This window comes from Lepidochelys olivacea, assembly GCF_965140295.1.
Source record: "Lepidochelys olivacea isolate rLepOli2 genome assembly, chromosome: 10".
In the NCBI taxonomy this organism is placed as follows: Eukaryota; Metazoa; Chordata; order Testudines; family Cheloniidae; genus Lepidochelys; species Lepidochelys olivacea.
In genome coordinates this window covers 30,114,015-30,138,413 of record NC_140420.1, presented here as the reverse complement: position 1 = coordinate 30,138,413, position 24,399 = coordinate 30,114,015, and the positions used below count along the sequence as shown (strand labels likewise).

General features: G+C 39.6%; 1 protein-coding gene across 1 annotated transcript; it reads left to right on the top strand.

Moving 5' to 3' along the window:
• The first annotated feature begins 863 nt into the window (after nucleotides 1-863).
• On the top strand, nucleotides 864-24,315 carry ALG1 (ALG1 chitobiosyldiphosphodolichol beta-mannosyltransferase). The gene is made up of 13 exons (XM_084640688.1): nucleotides 864-1,196; nucleotides 2,107-2,184; nucleotides 2,785-2,888; nucleotides 3,676-3,824; nucleotides 5,260-5,349; nucleotides 10,720-10,830; nucleotides 15,951-16,072; nucleotides 16,900-16,938; nucleotides 18,595-18,654; nucleotides 19,432-19,542; nucleotides 21,362-21,476; nucleotides 23,514-23,589; nucleotides 24,078-24,315. The coding sequence occupies exons 1-13, from the start codon at nucleotides 977-979 to the stop codon at nucleotides 24,207-24,209; spliced, it is 1,407 nt and encodes a 468-aa protein (XP_084496814.1). The 5' UTR covers nucleotides 864-976; the 3' UTR covers nucleotides 24,210-24,315.
• The last annotated feature ends 84 nt before the right edge of the window (nucleotides 24,316-24,399 follow it).

The window sequence follows — 24,399 nt, the reverse complement described above, 5'->3', positions numbered from 1 at the left end:
GTAGCTCCACTGTGGACCTTTCCAGAATTTGTGCAGTTGTGTAAACTGTTGACAATAACTCTTGATGAAAACCACACTTGGGAAAGACTTTTTTTGTTGTTGGCCTGGTCCATCAGTTCACAGTGCACGCTCATAATTTTAAACATGCACATTGTACACTTCTGTCATGTCATTTTTCAGTGACTCACACCTTTTGAAATCTGAAATAACTTAAATTAATGCTCTGAAAAGGACTGGATATTTTTAGTCTAATACTGCTCCTTGAGAGTTTTAAGTATACTGACATTCATGTAACGAAAAGGCCTTTAATAAAAATCTTGCTGTCTGTATTACATTTACACCAAAAGACACTCCAAGGAAATACCCCGGATTTACATAAATTTTCAGAATTATCTATTGTTTTTATATAGTTGGTTTAATTTTAAGGAGAAAAAGAGCTAGTTTTTAACGGAGCTATTATATACCCCCCCCTTGTTCCAGTTACAACGGGCTCAGCTGTTTCTGGCGACATGTACATGGCACTGAAGGGAAAGCAGACGCGGGAACAGTTTTGTTGCATCGTTACGATTCCTTCTCAGATTGTGGGCTGTTCTCAAGGAAGAAATCCGCAACGTCGACGTGCTACACACAAGCGCTCGCAGCCATTAGCCCGCAGCCGCGGGGCGGGGCCGCTGCGCAGCCCAGGTCCCGCCCAAGGGGCTCCCCAGAGCCCCAGCCCAGCGCGGCTCCACGCGACCTGGATCCCGCGAGCGACTCGCTCCTCCCGCTTCGTGCCCGGCCGCGTGCGCTACGGGCGGCCCCGCCCCCCCCGGCGTCCCCGCCCCCCCTGGGCTCCGGGCCTGGCCCGAGCAGGCAGCCTCGCTCTGACGCCAAGATGGCGGCCCTTGTGAATACGCTCTAAGTTCTCTGCGCGCGCTGAGCGGCCTTTCCTCTCCGTGCCGCCTCCCCTCCCCCCCCACCACGTCAGCGTCACAACATGGCGGCCCCCGCGATGCCCCTGCTCCTGCTGGCGGTGGCGGGGCTGGCGCTGTGCGCGGCGCTGCTGTGGTTGCGGAGGCGGCCGGCCGGGCCCGAGGGGGCCCGAGGGCGGGTGTGCGTGGCGGTGCTGGGCGACCTGGGCCGCAGCCCTCGCATGCAGTACCACGCGCTGGCCCTGGCCCGGCGCGGACACGGCGTCACCCTGCTGGGCTTCCTCAGTGAGTGAGACCGCTCCGGCCCAGCTGCCCCTGGGTCACCCTGCTGGGCTTTCTGTACCGGTCTGGTCCTGCCTCCCCGCCCCCTTCGGACCAGGTCCTGTCCTGTCCCCGGGCACGGCGTCACCCTGCTGGGCTTCCTCAGTGAGTGAGACCGCCCCGGCCCAGCTCCCCGCCAGCCCCAGCTTGTCCCCCCTACTCCAGGTATGGGGTCACCCTGTGGGGGCTCATCACAGTGTGAGACCTGATCCACTCCCCCCACGCACCTCTTCTGGTCCCGCCACTCGCCCCAGGCATGGCTATGGTGTCATTCTTCTGGGTTTCCTCAGTGAAACACCCAGGGATACCTTCAGTCCCAGGAGCCACATTGACCCATGCCCAGGGGTTTGGAGCCCACCTCTAAGCTGGGTCCAGTGGGGACCAGTGTAGATGCCCACATGTTTAATATCAAGCCACTGAACAGCAGCTACCTGTCTCCGATTAGCCTTGTTCCATACTAAGATTCATGCCCCTGCCCCAACCTGGGGGCAGCCTACCAGAGTGGCAGTGGCCAGCCTTATATTACAAACGTAAGCGCTTTTCAGATGCTCACACTGACACCTCTCAGCGTGCTGCATCCCTGTGATCCAAGTGTTCCCTCGGCGGGGTGATTATTGGTCCCAGTATGAGAGCTGATCACTGGTTCCTTCACTCGGAACAAAGTACCGCCTGCTGCGTATGCTCATCTCAGTATTCTAGATGTTCTCTACTTTGAACTGGGTCAGTAATTGTAGGGATGTGTTTCATATTAAAATGGAGTTTTTTCTAAATTTGCCCTTGCTTTACAAGTTTAATAATATGCCCTGTTATAGTAACACTCTTGTATGTGTGTTCAATAAACATCTGGCTGTAGAACAGTTTCTTTTTCTTTCAGGCACAAAGCCACACCATGATATTTTGTGCAATGAAAAGATACACATTGTATCTATTTCAGAACTTAAAGTATTGCAAGGTAAGTCCCATGAGTTAGATGATTTTTAGTTGTACACGTTATCAATATTTCAAATTCTGTTCTGAAGATATTTATCATTATTGTTCAGTGAAAACCAATTCTTAGGGTCTGAGTTTAGCTTCCAGAGTATAGTGGGTATCATTGCTGCTTTTAAAGAGGGAGGGAAAATTTGCACTTTCATACAAGAGTTCTTTTAAAAAAAAAAAAAAAACAAAAAAAACTGTTGGCACTCTTTGTACCAGAGTTCTGAACCTGGCTCAAAATTAGCATATTAGTTTATCCTACATGGAAGCTATATACACTTTCATCGTGTTTAACAATATGAGCACTCGCATGAAAACTTGGGCAATGCCTTTAACGTAAATTGGCCTACTTCTGAGCAAGTGGTTGGAATTGCATGTTTATGCTGCGTATATCTACTTACATGCACTATGAATTTATCTTTTTTCTAAAACAAAGACCATGAAGTAATGTGTTAATTTTTAAAGGATGCCATCACTTAAAAAAAAAAATTGTTCCTTATATATGTTGATTCTAAATGAATTTCATATTTAGGGTGTGCTATGTGAAATTTTGACACAGATTTCTGTCATTTTACAGTTGGTCCTAAGATTTTCCAGTATATTACAAAAGTTATTGCACAGGCAATACAACTGTTCTATACAATGCTGAAGATAGATCGGCCATCTTATATTCTTCTTCAGGTATATATGTAGATATATAGCTATGTGTTTATTTTATCACATTGCAGTACATTTCCCCAGCAACATCAGAAAACATAGTGACTGATAAAACTACTAGTGCGGAAGGAATAGTCGAAACAAATTTGTGCAAATGTGAATTTTGTTTCATGTATTTGCAACCTTTGTGTTCACTTTTTTCATTAATTTTTGAGCATTCAGACTTTATTGGCACAAACACTAGCGAACTGAATTTAGCAGAGATGCTTGAGTCTCTACAAAAAGCAAATTTCAATTGCATACTTGAGGGTAGAATTTGAAATCCATTCTACTGCACACAGCACAGATTGTGACTTAAGCAGTCAAATACAGAGTTCAAAATTACCTGTTAAATAATCTAATCAGAACAACACCACAATTTGTCTACCAGTGTAAATTGCAAATTTTGTGTTCTCTTGTAAAAATAACAATTCATACTTCTTTGATTAATCCGATGAAGTGAGCTGTAGCTCACGAAAGCTCATGCTCAAATAAATTGGTTAGTCTCTAAGGTGCCACAAGTACTCCTTTTCTTTTTGCGAATACAGACTAACACGGCTGTTACTCTGAAACCTCTTTTTACATATATTACTGAGTAGTTGCCTGATTCCTGTGACCAAAAGTTGTAACTCAGGGGCCGTATTTGAGCCGGAGATCTAGAGATTGTTTAAACCAGTGTCAGTCCAATCCTTTCCTTTTCTGGCAGCTAATAAGCAGTTTGTTGTTTGGTCATAATTGGGTGCTATTTTTGTTTGTTTTATTTATTAAACAGAATCCTCCAGGCCTGCCTAGTATAGCTGTTACCTGGATGGTTTGCCTTGTACGAAGAAGCAAACTGATCATTGATTGGCACAACTATGGTTATAGTATAATGAGTCTGATCCATGGAAAAAGTCACCCTATAGTACAAATTGCAGAGTGGTTTGTATAGAAGTCTTTATTTTCCTCTCACAAATTGTATAGTGTTTACTGCATGCAAAAAGGTGGAAGGCAGTGGTTAGGAGACCATTGACAAAGAGATGTTTCCTTAAAGAGGCACTTTATTTTTAGGTTCAAAATTGACGTACTTTACTTTTGGAGGTGTCCTATAGAATTAAATAGGAAATGCCTTTTCTGTGGGTTTTTGGACCTTGCTACCCAACCTAATAGAAAATTCTATCCTTGTTATACCATTCTGTAAAATGGTTCCAGAAAGCTATAGAAAACGATATTGTTCTCTGTTAAATTTTAGAGCCATTCCTATTCCTGTTATTCCTTTTGCATCCTATAGGAATTTTCACAAAAGGTTAAAATGGTTATACCTTTTTGAGGAATGTCCTCCAGTAACAGCTAAATATTGTGAGTGTACACGCATATACCAGTGTTCGTATGTGAAGTGTACACGCTGAACTGTAAAAAGCCTGGTGACTTAGTCCTGGTCTATACTAGAAAATTAGGTTGATTTAACTGTCAGTCTCGGGTGTGAAAAATCCATGCCCCTGAGTGGTGTGGATAAGCTGACCTATGTGCCTGTGTAGACAGCACTAGGTTGATGGAAGAATTCTTCTGTTTGTCAAGCTATCGCCTCTCTGGGAGGTGGATTACCTACGCCGATGGGAGAATCCTTCTCATCAGCATAGATAGTATCTGCACTGAAGCACTACTTCAGTGCACTGCGCTGCTGTAGCATTTTAAGTGTAGACAAGCCTTAAGAGGCCTAATTATTTCTGAACCTGAGTGTCTTCCACTGACTCTGAGCTGCAGTCATGCTTCTGAGATGCATGAGTTGCACATAAATAAAGTCAATAGTAATCTGGGTCTCTTTAGATGGGTTGGAGTCATAATATGATGGTGTATATGGCTGTATTAATTCCTTATATGTTACATATCTTCAAATTTGAATATATTCTGCTTCTTGCCTTGTTTGTTTTGACTAGGTTATGTTAAACACTTTATATTATAATTGCTTTCTGATTTGCTTGTTCTGTATTGCTGATTTGCACAGTAACTCGTCTTTCAAGGTTATGATAGTAGGTCTCTTTTGTTGAATTTAGTTCAGGCCTTTGGTTTCTCTGGGCCTCAAAGGGGACAGCATGTACTCTACTGTATCTTGAATGTTGGCTCTATATACAGGGCTCTTTAATGGAGCAATATCAACAAAGACATAATTTACCTGTTAAGAGGCAAGTGAGAAATGAATTCTGTGAGATCCTGATAATTTTAGGCAAAATTGTTTAATCATGTTAATGTTCATTCCAAAGATTAGACATTGGTATTAGAGAATCTCTATAAAGATTAGAGAAATTGGTATTCAGTGTTACAATCTCATTAGTTGGGAATGGTGTTTGGTTTATAACTGAAGTTTAATTTCTGTCAGGTATGAAAAGCTTTTTGGACGTCTATCTGACTACAACTTTTGTGTGACTAATGCAATGAAAGAAGATCTACAGATGAATTGTAACATCAAGTAAGTCAAAAGCCTTACACAAACGATTGTATACAGATTTTCACTTAGATGAGGATATATAGCTAGCTAGCTAGCCCTAATGATTTTAGATTCATAGAAGTCTTACTGTATAATCAGGTGTAACGATGCTGGTTCTGGCGGGACCCAATTGAGAGTGCCAATTGAAGACAAATTGCTTAAAGCATGGCAGTTACAGCCCAAGGCTGGGGTTTCTGTGCACACCAAGGCAAACCAAACCAGCCAAACAGAGAAGACTTACCCCACTGGCTAACCACAAGTCACACAAGCAATTCCCTTAGACACCCCAGTTTCCCAGTATCCCCACCACTGCCACTCGTAATGGGGACAAATGGTTATGAAAACCAATACCCCAGTAAAAGAAAAAAGGTTCTCTCGATCCCAAAGGACCCAGCCGCAGACCCAGGTCAATATACAAATCAGATCTTACCCACAAATCACGCTGTTGGCAATCCTTTAGAATCTAAAATCTAAAGGTTTATTCATAAAAGGAAAAGATATAGATGAGAGCTAGAATTGGTTAAATGGAATCAATTACATACAGTAATGGCAAAGTTCTTGGTTCAGGCTTGCAGCAGTGATAGAATAAACTGCAGGTTCAAATCAAGTCTCTGGAGGACATCCACAGCTGGGATGGGTCTTTCAATCCTTGGTTCAAAGCTTCAGTGTAGCAAAGTTCCTCCAGAATATGAAGCAGGATTGAAGACAAGATGGAGGAGCTGCAGCAGCTTTTTATATTCTCTTGCCATGTGGTCTGTCTGTCTTTGTTTCAAAGACAAGCTGTCCATTACATGGCATGGAAAAACCTCAGAGTTCTGTCCCTTAGGCATGTCCCTGCATACCTTGCTGAGTCGCAAGGCATGTCTGCCTTCTCTCAATGGGTCAGTTGTATAGCTGATGGTCCTTAATGGGCCATCAGGCAGGCTGGGCAGAGCTGACACCAACTTGTCTGGGGTGTCACCCAGAAGCATAGCATAAGTTTGAAATACAGACAATATAAGAGCCAATATTCATAACTTTAACTACAAAAATGATACACACATAACCAGCAAACCATAACCTTGTCTGAGACACCTTATTTTACCCCCTTTATATAAGATTTGGTACCACTACAGGACCTTGGTTGCAACCATGTTCCATATGGTCCCAGTTCAAGTCAATAACATGACATCAGGTGTCCAAGAAGCTTCTTTCTGACTCAGAACTAATACTTGGAAAAGCATATTTATCATGAAAGTATTGTTACTGGTCCACCCCAGTGCTTCTGGTACTAGGAGGCCAAGAAATACAGGGTTGGTAGACGTACATGTCCCCAAACATTTCTTACCCTTTTGTTGTTTACTTTGTAAAACCTCTCAGTAGTTCCACAAAACTTAAATAAAAGTGAATATTTATCCCTCCTCTATAATTCCCCCTCAAAGAAAGTCTGAGAGGCCATTTGAATTAAATGTTAGTGACGGGGGATAGCTGGGGCTTTTGGCGCGCACATAGGTACGGAAGCGAGCATGAGGTGCTTGAGTGTTTTGGCAATGGTGGTAGTGAAGGACGAATCTTGTATTGAAATTTGAGCATTGGAGGAAATCGGAATTCCCAACTTCAGTAAGCCTTAATATCAGTACATTGTGGCGTCATTGTTTTAGACTGCGGCCCAGGGAGACATTACTGCATCAATTTACCATTATTTCACATTTTGAAAGTTTTTCTTTTGTGATCATAAGGGCTGGGGAATTTTTCAAAATTAAAGCTTAGATTCTTGGTCACAGTTATGAGGCAAGTTAAAAAATGAAGACAATTATACTGCAGTTTATATGGCTGTATTATGTGTGTCATGTATGCATTATGGATGAGTCCCTATTTGTAGGATTCACTCCACTATGCCAAGCCTAGCTCTACCTTATGCCATGTGAATAAGCAGGAGTCTTGCCAAATTTGTAATATTTTTAATTGGTGTAGTTCAGTCTTCTAGATCTTGAGAGGGCACGAGCCAGAAGGGCAAATGCAGCCTTATGGCTTTGCACAAAAGCAGCTCATATTTTTAATGCAGAGGAGGGCAGCCTGGGGAGGTTTCAGCACTTGGACATTCTGTCCTGAGGAGTGCCTTTGCATCTGAATCAAGAGCTAAGTTGGCTTACTGAGGCCTCACGATGGTCACACCCTACCCAAAATGAGGGAGGCTCAATCTGTTCTGTGCAAACTAGGATTGATCTTCCATCTCCCGGTCACTTGTCAGGGCAGCCCTTGATGTGACAAAATACAGAGCATCCCACAGCTATAAATACTTTTGGAATGTAACACTCCCTGAGATTTCTTAAATGATATACTGTACTTCCTGCTTAGAAATTGTTTTTGTATGATGAAGAAGCTAAGGTTTGTCTCTGCTACAGCATGTGTGAGAGCTCCCTGGATAAGCACATAGTACTCCTGGGGGGATTCTGTGCCCATGCAGGGGCACAGAATTCATATGGCCTGCATTTTTCTTTGCTCCCCATGCAGAAAAAAGTAAAAAAAAAAAATCTGCTGGGGGACACGTGGCTCTTCCCCGGAAGCCCAGGCAGCAGGTCTGTTCTAGCGTGCCTGGAGCAGCCTCAGAGGCTGGGAGGGGGGCTGGGCATGCAAAGCAGCTTATTTTTGTTTCTGTTCTGTTTAGGTCCAGTAAAGAATAGAGACAACTGTACATTATTGTTGTTATTGAGTCCGCAAAAAAACCCCTACATAAAAAAATTAAAATGATATGGACATGTATATGTGTGCATATTTTTGTTTTTCCTAAGTTAATTAAGTATTTTAGGAAAACTCCTCAGAGCGGCCACCAGCAAAAGTTGGTGGCTGCACTCTGAGGCTACCAAAATTATGTTGTGAGAACCCCTGGGCTAGAGGCACAAATGAAGCAGCCTGCCTGAGTTAATTTATCTCATTCTCTGCGTACAAATGTAGCACCCTGACTGTGTAGTAAAAGTTGTTAAAGTTGCTGTTGATGGTTAATTGATCTCCTTCTCTGAGGCAGAAATGTAGCACAGTGCTTATTGTTCCTATTGTTCGTTAACTGTTCCCATTCTCAGTCCGTTCTCCCAGGAGCATTAAAACCTGTGAAAGTTTTAAGGCCCCTACATTGCCAGAGTGATGTAAAGAAGTCTTAGCATATGAACTGGAACCATAAACTCATGGAACATTAAATCCCACCAAATGAGGGTAAATCCATCCTCATCATCGTATCCACTAAGTATATTCCACACCTGAACATACCATGAACAACATACCCCCATATGTCAATGTCTGTACTTTGACCCGTTAAAGTTTTACCCCAGTCGTGGAGATTGCAGATTATGTATTCCTTATGCCACCCGTTCCTAAACCAAATTTCGCACCTCTTGATAATCTGTACCTTATTCCCTGATAACCAGAAACTTCTATGCTTAAACTCTGTACTGTTTTCCTTTTACTTCAACATCATCTTAATAAAATTATTAAATGACAGGAAGGGAATCCTCAGCTAGGAAGGTCTGTGTGCTTTCTCACTCTTTTCCTGTGCCAAAGTGGCACAATGGGTTTAGATTACAGCTCAGGATTTATTTTACTTACCCATTAAAAAAAGCTTTTGAGGGCAAATAAAAACATTTACCAAGCAGTCAATAAAATGTCAGGAGAATCAGAACTAAGCACTTCCCAAAGTACCCAGCCAGGTGCAGGACAATGATTAGCAAAACTGTGACCGGTTTCAGAGTAGCGGCCGTGTTAATCTGTATCTGCAAAAAGAAAAGGAGTTCTTGTGGCACCTTAGAGACTAACAAATTGATTTGAGCATAAGCTTTCGTGAGCTACAGTTCACTTCATCGGATGCATGCAGTGGAAAATACAGTCAAAACTGTATGACTTTCATGAGTGGAAGTCTGAGCAATTTAAAATGATATTCTACTTTTTTTTTTTTTTTTTTTTTTTGCTGTTTGGTGTTCTGTAATGTACTGTATATACTCATTCATAAGCCAAATTCCTTTTTTTATTAAGAAAGGAAAGCAGCAGAGAAGGGGGTCGGCTTATGAGCAGGCATAGAGAGGGAGGGTGGGACACAGCTCCTACCCCCAACAGAGGGAGCAAGGAGAGGCAGCATAGGCAGCAGAGCCAGAAGGGAAGAGTTTCTCTGTTTCTGGTTTCGCTGCTCTCCCCCCAGCCTCCAAAGCAGCTGCAGCTCTGCCGCTCGGCCCTGCCCACCAGAGCAGGCTGTGGCCGCGCTGCCCGGCCCGCTGCAGCATGCTGTGGCCGTGCTGCCCCGTCTGGCTTGCCAGAGCAAGCTGCGGCCGTGCTACCCAGCCTGCTGGAGCAGCTCCGGCCAGGCCAGAGACATCCTCCCCTGGGCCTCCCCAGATAAGGTGGGAAGGGATGGGATGGGGAGCGTGTGGGGGGTGGTCACGGGTTGCTCCCCTGACCCCCAGCTTCTCCCCCCCCAAAAAATTTCCACACCAGTTGCTGTCCTGGCCCATACGGGGAAGCAGCTGGCGCGCCAGGACACTTTGTTTACTTAGGTTTACCTCCGTGCCTATGGACGCTCGAGGTAAACAAACCATCTCGGCCCACCAGCAGCTTATCCTGATGGCCCGGGAGCCAGTTTGCTGACCCCTGAATTATAGGGTCGGCTTATGAATGGGTCATAAACATTTTCCATTTTTACGTATCCATCTTGGGGGGGTCAGTTTATAAACAAACCGGCTTATGATCGAGTATATATGGTAATTTAAATGAAAATCCAGGATTATAACTGGCATGCAGGGTCTTAGTTACCAAGTATTTGTAACTTAAATTTCATGTGTTTAGGAAATGCTGAATAGTTATTGTGACTTTTTTCTGTGTTGTAGTTTAAATAAATTACCAAAACAATTGAAACTGGTGTGACTATATTGCATTATTTTGACAAATAAAATATGCAGAAGTTTGAATTTTTTGGTGCAGAAGTTTGAATTTTTTGGCACAGAATGCCCCCAAGAGTTAAATGGGACTTTTAAAAAAAGTACGCATTGAAAAGCATTAAAACATTGAATAGATCTTTTTCCTTCTTGATAGAGCAAGGCCCCAGTCCTGCAGATATGGGCATGTATTTAACTTTATGCATGTGATGAGTGGTCAGATTGAAGTCAAGACTATGGAGCTGCTTAACTGTTTACAGCTTTGGGGCACTGTTGTGCTCTCTTGTACATCCTTAGGGTGGCAGAAGTGTCCAACATTATAGCTCTTCTATTCCAAAAAACCTTTTAAAATATAGAGAGTTTTCAGAATCAGATAATTAATTATTTTGGTTTATTGATGCTTTTAATTGCCTTTTATATATTTTTTTATTTGACTAATGAATTTGTTTCACTACAGAGCAATAACCCTCTATGACAAGCCAGCTGCTTTTTTTAAGGAAACACCATTAGAACTCCAGCATAAATTGTTCATGAAACTTGCCAAAGACTGTGCTCCATTTAAAAGAGGGTATGTATAAGTAACAGATGCAGTTAGTCTTTATTAACTGAACTAAGGCCAGCACACTTAGTTTAGAAACTGAGTATATACTTCTTGCTTGTGACTCCCCTTCTCTGTTAACTGACTGCAGCTCATGTGATTCCCAAATGCATGTGGAGTGGAAATGGGGTGTTTTTTAAGGTGTCAAATACCAAATCATTTTATCCCCAAAGTTACTAAACATCTATAGTCCAGAAAAACAAAAACTGATAGGCCAAATCTAAATAATTGTTTTTCTTAATGCAAATCCAGAGATGTGATCCCCTACTATTTTAGTCACATGAGATTCTTAGTATGCCTTAGAGCACACCACAATTAAAAACAAGCAAGATACTCGCAATTTAGTTTTGAATATTAGAAGAAAAAGGAAAACAAAACACAAGCAAGCAGTAAATAATGGTTACTTCAGTCAGTGTGTCTTCTGTACATCTCTCTGTGGAGAGCTTTCATCAGAGATTATACTCTGGAGGATTAGTCCTACCTGTTGGGGGCACTCTTCTCTACATAATTTGAGACCGAAGTGTATTGTTTTCCAAAATCAGTAGTCCTGTCTTAGTGTACATTGGTAACTAAAACAATTTATAGATTGGCAAAGGAATTTCATTTAAGGGTTGATGAATCCTGTTTGGTTTATTATGGATAACCTAAACAGTTTATAAATGGGCAGAGGTAAATGATCTTAACTGAGTCCTATGAAAAGGAAGAAAATAATTAACTCATTTATGTAAAGAAGCTATTCAACATTTTCTCAAATGAGAAGGCAGTGTTTGTATAAACCCATCAACTCACTGCAAGGACTGGTCTTAAGATAGGCAAACTAATGAATATTAGGAATCTGAATTTCAAAATAAATCCCACTATTTCTTTCTTTGTCAAGGTTATCCGATGTCTCCTCCCCAGGAATATACCATCTGAACAATCTAGTGTTAATACCTTAAATTATAATAGCACATGGAAATAATATAAGAAAAATTTAAATCTAATCCTTTGGCAGTGCTTTTGCAAACATTATCTCACCAGTGATGCTGAAGTCTTGGTGATGTCATCATGTTGCGGAAACAATGCTAGACTGCAAGGTTACTTCTTGATGTTGCATTATGGCTTCTTTTCCTTATTGCTGCTATTTGCTGCTTAAACAGACTGAGATGAATGTGCCAAATTGGTATCTCAGTTCAGAAAGATGTATACTCTTGTCCTTCCATAGTCCCACTGAAGGTAGAAGATACACCTCTTTCAGGGGAGTGGCAGGATCCAAATATTAGCTGTTATCACACTTTCATTGTCTCAGCACCTTCATGGGATGACATTGGTAACATCTTCAGCTCCTGAATATGCAGTCTGCTAATACATATGCAACAGCATTGTAAATCTTCAACTTCGTGATCCTATTGTTTTGTGTTTGTGGTGGGGAATTTTCAGGGTGTCTCTAAAGGTGGAGTCTTAATTCTTTCTTTTTAGTTAATCTTCTGAGATCTCTGTAATTCTATCAGGGTTTAATAAGAGATGAATTTCTATTTCAGATGAGTCTAAACACTCCTCCTTTCTACATAAGCCTTTTACTTTTAAAATAGTCGTCTTAAACTTAAGTGATTTTTAGAGTATTTAGACTCAAATAGTTCTCAAAGCATTGTTTCTTCTTAAGAATCCTTGGAGATGTGTTTCTTGTCTTTGATTTGTTAAGGAAGTTAACTAATTTCCCAATTAGTATAGATACCTTATATTCAAGTGGCTTCTTGTATGTTGCATTAGTAACCAGTTAGAGCAATGTCATTTGATTCCATGTTAGTACATAAAACATCACTATTCACATAACAATGGCATCAGAAAGCTAGTACATTAGATGCATCTAGGTACAAAATATTAGTGAATAAACACCGCAAAAGGAACTTACGGCATCTAACAAACAAAGGTGTTCACCTTTAGTGGAAACACCAGGTTAGAAGTAATTAAAACATTTCTGAACTATACACGTTTTCTTTAGTGTTAAATGAATGAAGCTCTAGAGTGCTTATAGAAGAAGAAATTTTCAATAGGAATATTTCTGGAATCCTTAGTGTGGGTTTAAAACTGCGGTTTTTCCTCAGAAGGAAGAAGGAGAAGTAAGAGTTAGAGAGGCTCTTGGCTTAGCTTTTGTGGCCTGGATAAAGCAGGTGCTACATGTCTCCGTGAAATCGTAGACAAAGAATATCTTCATAGATGGTAAGAGGAGAGGGTGGGTGTTCTGCTCCTTGAGAAGACACTCCTTTTGGAAGTTTGTCTTTTTAACCAAGTGGTTCCCAAGATTGCAGTCTACAGTAGATTCACCCATAAGTTGCCATTGAAAACTCCTACCAAACATACTATGCAAGACAAAAATCACAACAAATACTCAGATCTTTCTAGCATCACACACAATAAAAATTATATAAAGTATTAAAGCATAATAAAAATTGTCATGCAATTTTCAAGGATCTGAAATTGTACCTGGAGGTGATAAGCACACAGAAGCAGTATTCTCCTTGAAGCTTTTTGTATCTGTCCATTATTGTAAGAAAGCAAGAAGTTCCCAGGAATTTCTTTAATTAGCCTGAATATTTCATTTACTAAAATATGCAACCAAAACCATAAGAATATGAGCTATTATTCTCCAACCGCCATGTGTACAAAAATAATTGGAAATATCTCACAAAATTCAGCAAAGGCAGGTTTATAGTAACATTAAATAAACCTATAACTTATTATAATAAAATTATTTTGCATCAATTTGGAGGTTTATCCCTCACATGCAGTACTAATCCTTGTAACAATACCGTCTTTCTTGGAGATGGTATGAAGATTCAGGAACACCTGATCTTCTGTATTCGTCCATCTGTGGGCAAAAATGTCTCTTCTGTTTCATAGTTGCTTTCAGGGAGCGAGATCTGTTCGCTTACTTAGGTTTCACTCATCTGGTGAATACACATGAGCCTCTGTGGCTTGAAGTATGAACTTTGATGTAGGGCCCCTAAATAGATATGGGGAAGGTAGACTGAGGCTAATGTGAGTCTTGGTGTAAAAAGCTCACAGACATAGTTGCTGAAGCATCCCTTACTAGAAAATCAAAAGAAAGAAATTTGGCAATTCCCAGTGAGCTAAATATCATGTGCCTCATAAAGAGGGACCTCATTCATATAAATCTCAGATTTTTCAAAATCCTGAACTAATATTAAAAAGATTTCTTCAACAGTTTGTGGAACGTCTGCCATAGTAAATATCATAGAGGTAAGATGTATGAGGTAATATCTTTTATTGGACCAACTTCTATAACTGGTTAAAAGGTAAGAAACAAAGGGTAGAAATTAAATGGTCAGTTTTCAGAATGTAGAGAGGTAAATAGTGGTGTCCCCCAGGGGTCTGTACTGGGCCCAGTCCTTTTCAATATATTCATAAATGATGTGGAAAAAGGGGTAAACAGTGAGGTGTCAAAATTTGTAGATGATATAAAATTGCTCAAGATAGTTAAGTCCCAGGCAGACTGTGAAGAGCTACAAAAGGATCTCTCAAAACTGGGTAACTGGGCAACAAAATGGCAGATGAAATTCAATGTTGATAAATGCAAAGTAATGCACGTTGGAAAACATAATCCCAACCATACATACAAAATGATGAGGTCTAAATTAGGTGTTACCACTCAAGAAAGAGACCTTGGAGTCATTGTGGATAGTTCTCTGAAAACATCCACTCAGTGTGCAGCGGCAGTCAAAACGAACAGAATGTTGGGAATCATTAAGAAAGGGATAGATAATAAGACAGAAAATATTATATTGCCTCTATATAAATCCATGATGTGCCCACATCTTGAATACTGCCTGCAGATGTGGTCGCCCTATCTCAGAAAAGATATATTGGAATTGGAAAAGGTTCAGAAAATTCAGAAAAGGGTGACAAAAATGATTAAGGGTATGGAACGGCTTCTGTATGAGCAGTGGTTATAATAAGACTCTGACTTTTCAGCCTGGAAAAGAGACAACTAAGAGGGCATATGATAGAGATCTATAAAATCATGATTGGTGTGGAAAAAGTAAATAAGGAAGTGTTTATTTACTCCTCCTCATAACACAAGAACTAGGGGTCACCCAATGAAATTAATAGGCAGCAGGTTTAAAACAAACAAAAGGAAGTATTTTTTCACACAACACACAGTTGACCTGTGGAACTCCTCGCCAGAGGATGTTGTGAAGGCCAAGACTATTACAGAGTTCAAAAAAGAACTAGATAAGTTCATGGAGGATAGGTCCATCAATGGCTATTAGCCAAGATGGACAGGGATGGTGTCCCCAGCCTCTCTTTGCCAGAAGGTGGGAATGGGCGACGGGTTTGATCACTTAATGATTACTTGTTCTGTTTATTCCCTCTGGGGCACCTGGCATTGGCCACTGTTGGAAGACAGGATACTGGGCTAAATAGACCTTTGGTCTAACCCAGTACGGCCATTCTTATGTTATGCAGGTGAGAGAGGGAAGCTTTTCAGCTATAAAGATACTCCTGAAGAAGAGCTCTGTTTGGCTCGAAAGCTTGTCTGTCTCACCTACAGAATTTGGTCCAATAAAAGATATTACCTCACCACCTTGTCTCTCCAATATCCAGGGACTGACATGGCTACAGCTACACTGCATATAATAAATATCATGGCAGATGACGACTGTACCATGAGAAATGGCTTAAAAAATCCTCAGGACAGTCAGTCCAGCTTCTTTGTTAAAATCCTTAGTGCAGAATGAATTGACTCCATGCACGATAGGCCATCATCTTCAAGGTAAAACAAGTACAGGCTGGAGAATTGGAAGGCATGCTAAACACTCTCCACAGATTGCCAAGGGAACACCCTCGGAAGTTGTATTGTTAGGATATTCGTGATAGCTAGGAAAAGAATCATCTGAGTCGCATGATCATGATACCTGGATGCTCACCAGCAAAATGAATGAGCCCCCAGAGGTGCTGAATGACAAATTTGGAACCAGAATGTTGTGAAATTCATACCATTTGGTACAGTGTTTGATTATATCCATGCACATCCTTACATAGTATATCTTGGAATTAATAATTACATTCTTTAAATCCTGTTTACACAGAACAGACTCCATACGTCCAGTTGTTGAGAAGTCTGCATTTACAGAACTAGACATCAGAAATGGAAATGTGACACAAGTCAAAGAAAGACCAGCTCTTCTCATCAGCAGCACCAGCTGGACAGGTCTTGAATCAAATTGGTGTTTATTGTTCATATTCTTTTATAATATCTTTACATTAAACAGTTGATACAAATTAGAGCTGTACCTCCCTCCCCTACACATAAACTTTGATCTGATACAGGACATTACAGCCAGCAAAAACAAAGTTGTATACATTTCTTTGATTAACAGGAAGAATTTGCAGATCAGCTGTATGGACTATCTCAGTGTCTACATATGAGGACCCTAATCCGTTGAAATTTTTAGTTTAATTATGGAGTTATAAGGTAAATGTTGAGCTCCATGAATGATTAAGAGAAACAAGTCCTACCCTCGTCTAACATTAGAAGTACATTTAATATGCTTGCATGGTGCTCTAGAATGGTTCTAATAAGTTACAATGTTTTGTCTTTCATTTCCTGGTACATTTATTACATATATTTATGCACTAAGATAATTATTTTGTTTGTGAAAAAGTCTAAAGCTGGAACAAAATCTGCTGTATTGTAATTGAGAATGGAAGTGTGCATCTTCCTGAATTAAAATTAATTGGCAATAATGTCTAATAAAATTGACAGTGAAACGTCATGCTTCTGAGATGCTGATTGGCTTTAGTATTTGTGTAATTGTTGGAAAAGTTTCCATTAAACGCAGCAAGTAGGAATAATATGAGAGTTATAGGCTTTTGTTTAGTAGTATTACATTTATAGTACCTATCATGGTAAAAGCACATTGTATATTTAGTCACTTCAGTGAAGATGAGGAAAGTCATGATAACTATCTTTTCAAAAGAATAAGGCATTACAGCTAAAAATGCTACGAGTGTCACTAATAAACCTTTCTTTTTCAGAGGATGAAGATTTTTCTATTCTTTTAAAAGCTTTAGAAGGTAAGTATCAAGGAGTTTTCTTTGGCTATTTAAAGAGTCATCTTATGGATGTATTCTCAACAATCTCTAAGAGCTTCTTCAAAGAACAGTGCCTTCATGTGCAAATGAAAATTCAAATGCATTTAAGGACCAGAGTAGTTTCTCAGTGTGGGAGTGAAAAAAAGCTTAAGATCATAGTGACATGCATGATACAATTAAAACCTTTGTCAGAGGAAATAAATTTCTAACCACTTGATAAAGTGGGTTACAGCTTTACTTTGTACTCATCATGTGGTGTGGCCACTTACTGAGCTCCCTCTTGTGGCCAGGGGTGCCTTTGCAATGCCTTGTGAATAATTTCTCTCTCTTAGGTTCCTTACACAGACAGGTCTGGGTTTATTCATAGAAAATCATTCAAAGTCCCAAATCGAAGTCCCCTAACCAAATGTTTCCTTTCTACTCCCAGGTCTCCTTGCCGGGAGAGCTTTTGTGTCCTTTCCCTAGCTTGCCCAGGGTCTCTCCTGCCTTAGCAGGCTATTCCTAACCCTTTCTGGCTGGAGTCTTAGTCCCAAATCCCAGGACTCTGCTGGAGTCTGCCCAATCCTAGTAGTCTCTGTTCTCCCTGAGTACCTCCCCTTCAGTGCAGCCACTGCTGTCCTTTATTGGGAACTACCTGATGTAAGATTCAATGGGTGAGTGGTTAAGTTGCTTGACTAAAGATCTGAAGTTCAAGTTTATGGGTTCAAATTGCACTTGATCTCCCACTGAAAGGCCATCTCTTGTTCACCCAGATGCAAAATGGGTACCTGTTCCACCAGGTTAGGGCTGTCAAAGGCGGTTGGACATATCACTCCCTTGTGTACCCTTGGCTGTGAAACTGACATACCTTAACCACATCAGCCTGATGAGCCATTGATTTGGGGGTACTTTGGCTCAGGTGGGGCTCATCCTGTAATCAGTGTTGGCTTAGCTCCAAGGTCTCCAGCTCATGAGGCAAACCACCCTGTTATACAACATGTGCGTGCACACACACACTTTCAAATACCTATTGAAATGATTTCAAGAAAGATGGGAACCTGCATTAAGCAATTTGGGTAATCTGTGTCTGTGTTCTTGAACCTAACAACAAGAAACAGCTCGTAGTGGTCACAGAGTAATGTTGGGTTTCTGCAGATTTTATGAACTGTACATTTAAAAGCATGATGTCCATATAATTTATTTATATAGTATAAAAAAGGAAATATGTTAACATATATATTTAAAAAAAATCTCTTAAATCAGTTTTAAATTATTTTTGTAAAATGAAAAGTCTTGTTCCTTCTTTGAAATCAGTGGGATTATCTGTATGGGGTGGGGGGGAAGAGCAGAATTTGGCTCAGCAGTGTTGTGGGTGGCAAACACCTACACCTTCCAGACAGTTTCCTTTAAGTATCAGGCATGTTTCAGAGAGGGCTAGGTGATTCCTTGTGAAGAATTATTACTTTGCATTATGGCTGTTACAAGAGGCCCAAATTAGGATCAAGGTTCCCAATGTGAATTTCCACATTTGCTAGTTTGCCTGAAGTGTTTTTTTAACTATTTACTTGAAATAGAGTTCTCATTTGTACATCAAAATTATTCTTAAATGAGGGGGTGTGTATCTAGATATACACAAAATAACTTTGATCTGTTCTGCAGATTATGAAGAGTATGTCAGTGATGGAATCAAGCTTCCTTCTTTAGTATGTGTGATAACAGGTACCACTTTTACATGGTAATTTTCTGTTCCCTTTCGGTGCTGATGCTGGAGGATTAATTTTTATCATCCCATTATATTGACTCTTACATTGATTTTTGTGTGTCTTTCAAAAAATATTTGTTTGGCACTAATTTACCAGATCAGTGGTTGGAGAAAAAGCAAACCAATGGTGGCATGTTAGGCATTTTAAAATAAAATATATGCCACAGTATACGAATCTAGCCATTTTATTGTACTCTGTAAGTCCTTTGGATGTATTTTCAGAATTTGAATAGTGAAGAAATGCTGGTAAAACAACTTAAAATGTGGTTTAAATGGTATTTAGCCTATTGCTAAGTAGGGAGGAATTTGGCTAGTACTTGGGAAGGAGACCAACCGTTGAATTTGAGGTTTTTGCAAAATGGTATAGATGGTTCAACAAATGGTATTCTTTCCTCCTTGTACTAAACTAATAACTTAGCATGATGATAAAAGGGCACTGTGCTGCTGGAGGGTGCCATCTTTCAGTTGATTTGCATCTGATAATGGTGTATCTACGATACAGCATTTTATCTCATGGTTGCCCTCAGAAGACCCAGTCGGATTCACTATCACCCTGCTAGGCCCTATATGAACACTGATGAATGATGCAGCCCCTTCTTCTAATACTTTATAATCTAGGAAGACAAATGAGGTTTGCTCTATATCCCTAGACTTTAATGTGCAGAAAAAACCCCACTTTGGGTGCTCACAGCAAAAACACTAATATATATTTGTTTTTGTTTTCCTTTTAAAAGGTAAAGGGCCTCTAAAAAAGCACTACAACAGACTGATAGACAAAATGCACTTTAAACACATCCAGATCTGTACACCGTGGCTAGAAGCAGAGGATTATCCTGTTCTACTTGGTAAATAATGGATTACAGTTGCTGAAAAAGCTTTAAAGACTCAAGAACAATGTGTGAGGCTTAAGCAAAGGCTATGGATAGCTATTGATAATTTTGGGTAGGGATGGCGTGGTATTTATCAGAGATGGTTTTTACCAGGTAAAATCATGGTTTTTAGCGCCTCAGGAAAAATGAGTTAGTCCCAGTTTAAGGCATTTTATATTGAAATGATTTCAAGAAAGATGGGAACCTGCATTAAGCAATTTGGGTAATCTATGTCTGTGTTTAAAACTGTTTAGTTAATGATGTCACTTTATACTTATTTTTAGTTACATATTCCAATTGTGGTTATGTAAAGCAGTAGATTTGTAGATTAATGTAGGGTTGTACAAATACAAAGTAAAACTGAAATGGGCATAATATTAATATATGTAATAATACAGTACTGAACATCGACATGTCTACATTTTGGTTTGATATTTTCTGAAGGAAGTTATACATGTTATGACTCATTTCAGTTTTCAATATTATATAAACAAAAGTTGAAAACATTTGATTATATGAAAACAACAATGCAGACTTGTAGACTTAAAGCATTAAGCAATCAGAAGCATGCAGTGTTGCAGACCAACGGTCCAGGTCCACTTGGCCATCCAACATCCTGTAGCTGAAGACCAACTTCGATGTAGTGGGTAGGCCAAGCCTATTCCTTGGCTTTGAATGGATGTATCCAAAGTTTGAAAAGATTAATTCTGTATTTGCTGAACTTGCTGGATCCTGATACAATTATTCGTCCCGCTTTCACCGTTTAAACTTGGTTTACGTTGGTATTTACCAGTGCCCTGTCCTAAACTAGTTTTTTCCCGGGAAATGGCCAACCCTGATTTTGGGCGCTAGATATATGAATACCACAGTAAAATTAAATTGCTTGTTAAGAACAAAGTATATAGCTGTAGCTTGTGCCTTTTGTTATGCCTGAGAAATTGTTTAATTTTTGAAACTGCAGTTTCCCCTTCTATTCTGGTAATTAAGTGTAGAATTCCATCTTGAAGGTTTGCCAATATATCTGTATTTAAAAAGCCTCTGTTTGCCGCCTTCTGTTCTTCTAGGTAGGCTAAAACATAGTGGGTTGTCTCTATTCAATGTATTCTCAAATTCTGTTCAGTAAATAACATTGGAGAGTTTCTAGCTGAGCTGTTGAAGGTAGCTGAGGAGATTAGGAAATAGAATGTTCATACTCCCTTAGCATTTTAGATAAATGAAGCTCAATAAAAGCTATGTATGGATAAAATACTGGTAAAATACAAGTTCTGCCTAATTTCAACCCCTCACTGTCAATTTATTTGGCTTGTATATCTGTGGTGGTTTCTAAGTAATGAGTATTCATATCTGTAAACTTGGATTCTGTAAATTATCCATGTATTGTAAAGGCATTTGGATTGGAAGAGTTCTTCAGTGGGTCATCTAGCCTGTCCCCTGCATTGTGGCAGGATTGATTTAATTATTTACCATTTCAAATAGATGGGGGTAGATTATGTGTATAATGTCTGTTAGTTTTTTAATTTCTCTTCTTCCCTTATTTTAATATCAGTTACTTATGTTTCTAAATCTCAGCTGCTCTGAAAAATAAAAAATTATGTGGCTTTTACTCACTGAGTTCCTAAATTCTGACCTAAATCATGTTCCAAGTAGCTTTGTTTTAATGGCACCAAAGACATCAAGTTACATCAAAAATTGTTAATGTTTACAAAATTATATGTTTCGAAAATAATCTTTAGAGTTAATCACTTTTAAAATATACTTTTTAAAAAGTCAGTTTTGTTTCTTTTATAATTTGTAGGCTCAGCAGATTTGGGTGTCTGCCTCCACAAATCATCTAGTGGCTTAGATCTGCCTATGAAGGTGGTGGATATGTTTGGCTGTTGTTTACCTGTATGTGCAGTACATTTCCAGTGGTAAGAGCTTGCTTACTTTGACATAGCTTAAAATAACTCAAATAGATTTTTTTAAACAAATATGTAGTTTGCTACAAAATCATATGATAATTTCTGCTGATATTGAATTGATTCCTAGTTACAACACAGTAATATGTTTGCTAAAGGTAAATAAAATTATGAAAACTGATTTATGACTTCTAGAGGTCATTTAAAAATTAACGCTTCTTTTGTGTGTGTGTGCACACGCATGCAAAAGTTAGGGCATTAACTGCTTTAAAAACAACCACCTGTAATCCCAATTGCAAATTATACTCTTCTTCATATCCTGTTCTAAACTACTGGATTTGTTTCTATATACTGTTTGAGAGATGCTTCATTGCACTTTGGGATTGTCTAAACCTTAGTGATGGATGAAGTGGTTACTGTATCTACAGTTTATAAAGTACTTGTAATCCTTTGGGAGAAATGACTTTCGTAATGTAAAGATACTTTGTCTTGTGCTATAGCGTTGGTGGTGACAGCAGCATAGAATACTGTGTGATAGCTTTGTTCATGACTGTAATATATAATGAAGACTCTTTTCTTTTTGTCTGTGATCTTTTAATAAGCCTGTAAAATACACTAGCTTTCAGTATGATCATGGTATCTTCAGGTGAAAAATGCACATTTCAAATTTTAGAGTTCCACTTAAAAAACAAAACAAAACAAAAAAAAATGTTGAAGAAAATTGCTGCACTATGTTACAGACTGCTGCTATTTAATCTATCCTGCTTCCTGGGCCAATTCAGAGGAGAATCAAATCTGCTGTAACTTATCCATTTTTCCAACCATCTCGGTGTGTAATGTATAACTTAGACTCTCACCCAGGTATCAAGTTTCAATGTGTAATTTTGCACAGTTTTACACATCACCTGCAAATTTGACTGACTTAGTCTAAAGAAGTCCAAGATGGTGTAATTTGTATGCTATAGGGATGGAACAGAGGGGTTAGAATGTAAATCAGCTAATAGAGGATGCAAATTAAAGTAAACTACCCTTACTGTAAATTACACTCTAGTATGTAAGCTACATGTTGGTAAATGTGTGTGTCCAGTGCAATGTAAGGGAGACTCAGAAAGTATAATTGAACCTCTTATATGTGAAGGGGATGAAAGAAGATGTATATTATTCTGTCTTAGCTTCCCTTGGATTCATTGAGACTCCATGACTGTGAAAGACCTGTGTTTCAGAAGGGTTACATCACAATAGAGTACTGAAGACACGTCATTATGGAAATGAATGGCTTCAGTTACAACAGGCTAACAAAGCATGCTGCACAAACTTCTACATTATTCTGTGCTGGTAAACGAAATAACATGTTGCCACTGTACCCTTTTTATTCCTTCCTAAGAGGAATTTCTCAGTACAGTTTGCTAATACACTTTGTACAGCAGCAGTTCTGGACAGGCTTATGCCTAGGGAAGGAGGACTAATTTGTTTCAGTCATTTGCAGCTTGTACCCCAATGCAAGGAATGGAATTTATGTTAAGAGATCCAGGATCTTAACAATGTGGGGCTTGTAGTAGGGCTTACAAACCCCATATTGAGCATAGGTAGAAGAGAGAGGAGAGTCTTCCCTGCTCACAGGCAACCAGACTGACCACACCCCAGCACAGCTGCCAGAACCACCTTCATAGGGGCATGTACCCGCAGCTGGGACCAATAAGGAAAACAAGCCCAGCTATACTGGAAGGAGAACAGAGAGATAGGGAGGCAGAAAGGCCTGAGATAGTGGAGCGGCAACAGCCCCATGCCATGCTGCCTCGAAGAAACTGACAAGAGAAGACTGCAAGCCCTGGAGTTTAAGGGCTGGTTGACTCATTTTAGGTTAAGTTGATGGACTGGGCTGATTTGAGTTGAATAGAGGGAGACCAATTAGGAGAAAGCTGGAACCTCTGGAGAGACTGTCCCTAGAGTATTTGATAGGGCTACAGTACATAAACAATCTCTGCAGGTATTTAAGTGGAGAAGCCTTTTATGTTGTTCTTACATTTTCTTCACTGGTTTTGTTCACAGTTTACATGAACTTGTGAAACATGATGAAAACGGCTTGATATTTAGGGACTCGAATGAACTTGCAGAACAGCTGAAGGTAAAGAGAGGCTCAAGTCCTTTTTGTTTCCTTTTTCTTTATGGTTAATGGAAAGGTACTGTTTTTGCACATTTGGAGTTAGTAGATTATAGATCCGGTTGTCATGTTTTTCTCCCTCTGTCTTCTCTCATTGTTTACTTTTGGGCAGTGATGCTTTTTATTTGTTTGTTTACTTATTTTTATATATTGTTAGTCAACATTGAATAGTATTGAGTATTAATAATTGTACTTTGTGGATTTAACTTTAAAATATACATTGTAAGACTAAATTCCCGCCTATAGTTATGGATTTTATTGGCCACATCTGTTTGTGTATGAATTTTAAAGCAAGAAAGCACATTTTAAATATTTTATTATCTTGCAATACTTAGAGCTCTAGAGTCCACTTTACTGCTTCTCTTTTAATAATCAAATTAAAGTTGGGAGGGGCAGGAGAAGCTTGAAGTGTGATATTTAACTACTTCTTTGTTATTTCTTTAATCTTGCAGATGCTCTTATTAGAATTTCCTACAGCTGAAAGTAAACTTTATATGTTCAGAAGAAATCTTCGGGCATCCAAGCAGCTGCGTTGGGATGAGAGCTGGGAACAGACTGTGCTTCCTGTGTTTAGGAACAATTAATGGTTTTCAAAAAATGGACAAAAGAATTTGCACTTATGATTTTCACATTGCCAAGTTTGGTTATACATGATGGAAATGGTGAATAAAACCTTTATATTTGGTCTTAGATAGGTGTTTTTTAAATCTCTCCATCCTGAAACAACCTTTGCAACACACACTTTGATCTGTGATTTGAACCAGTTGGATGAAT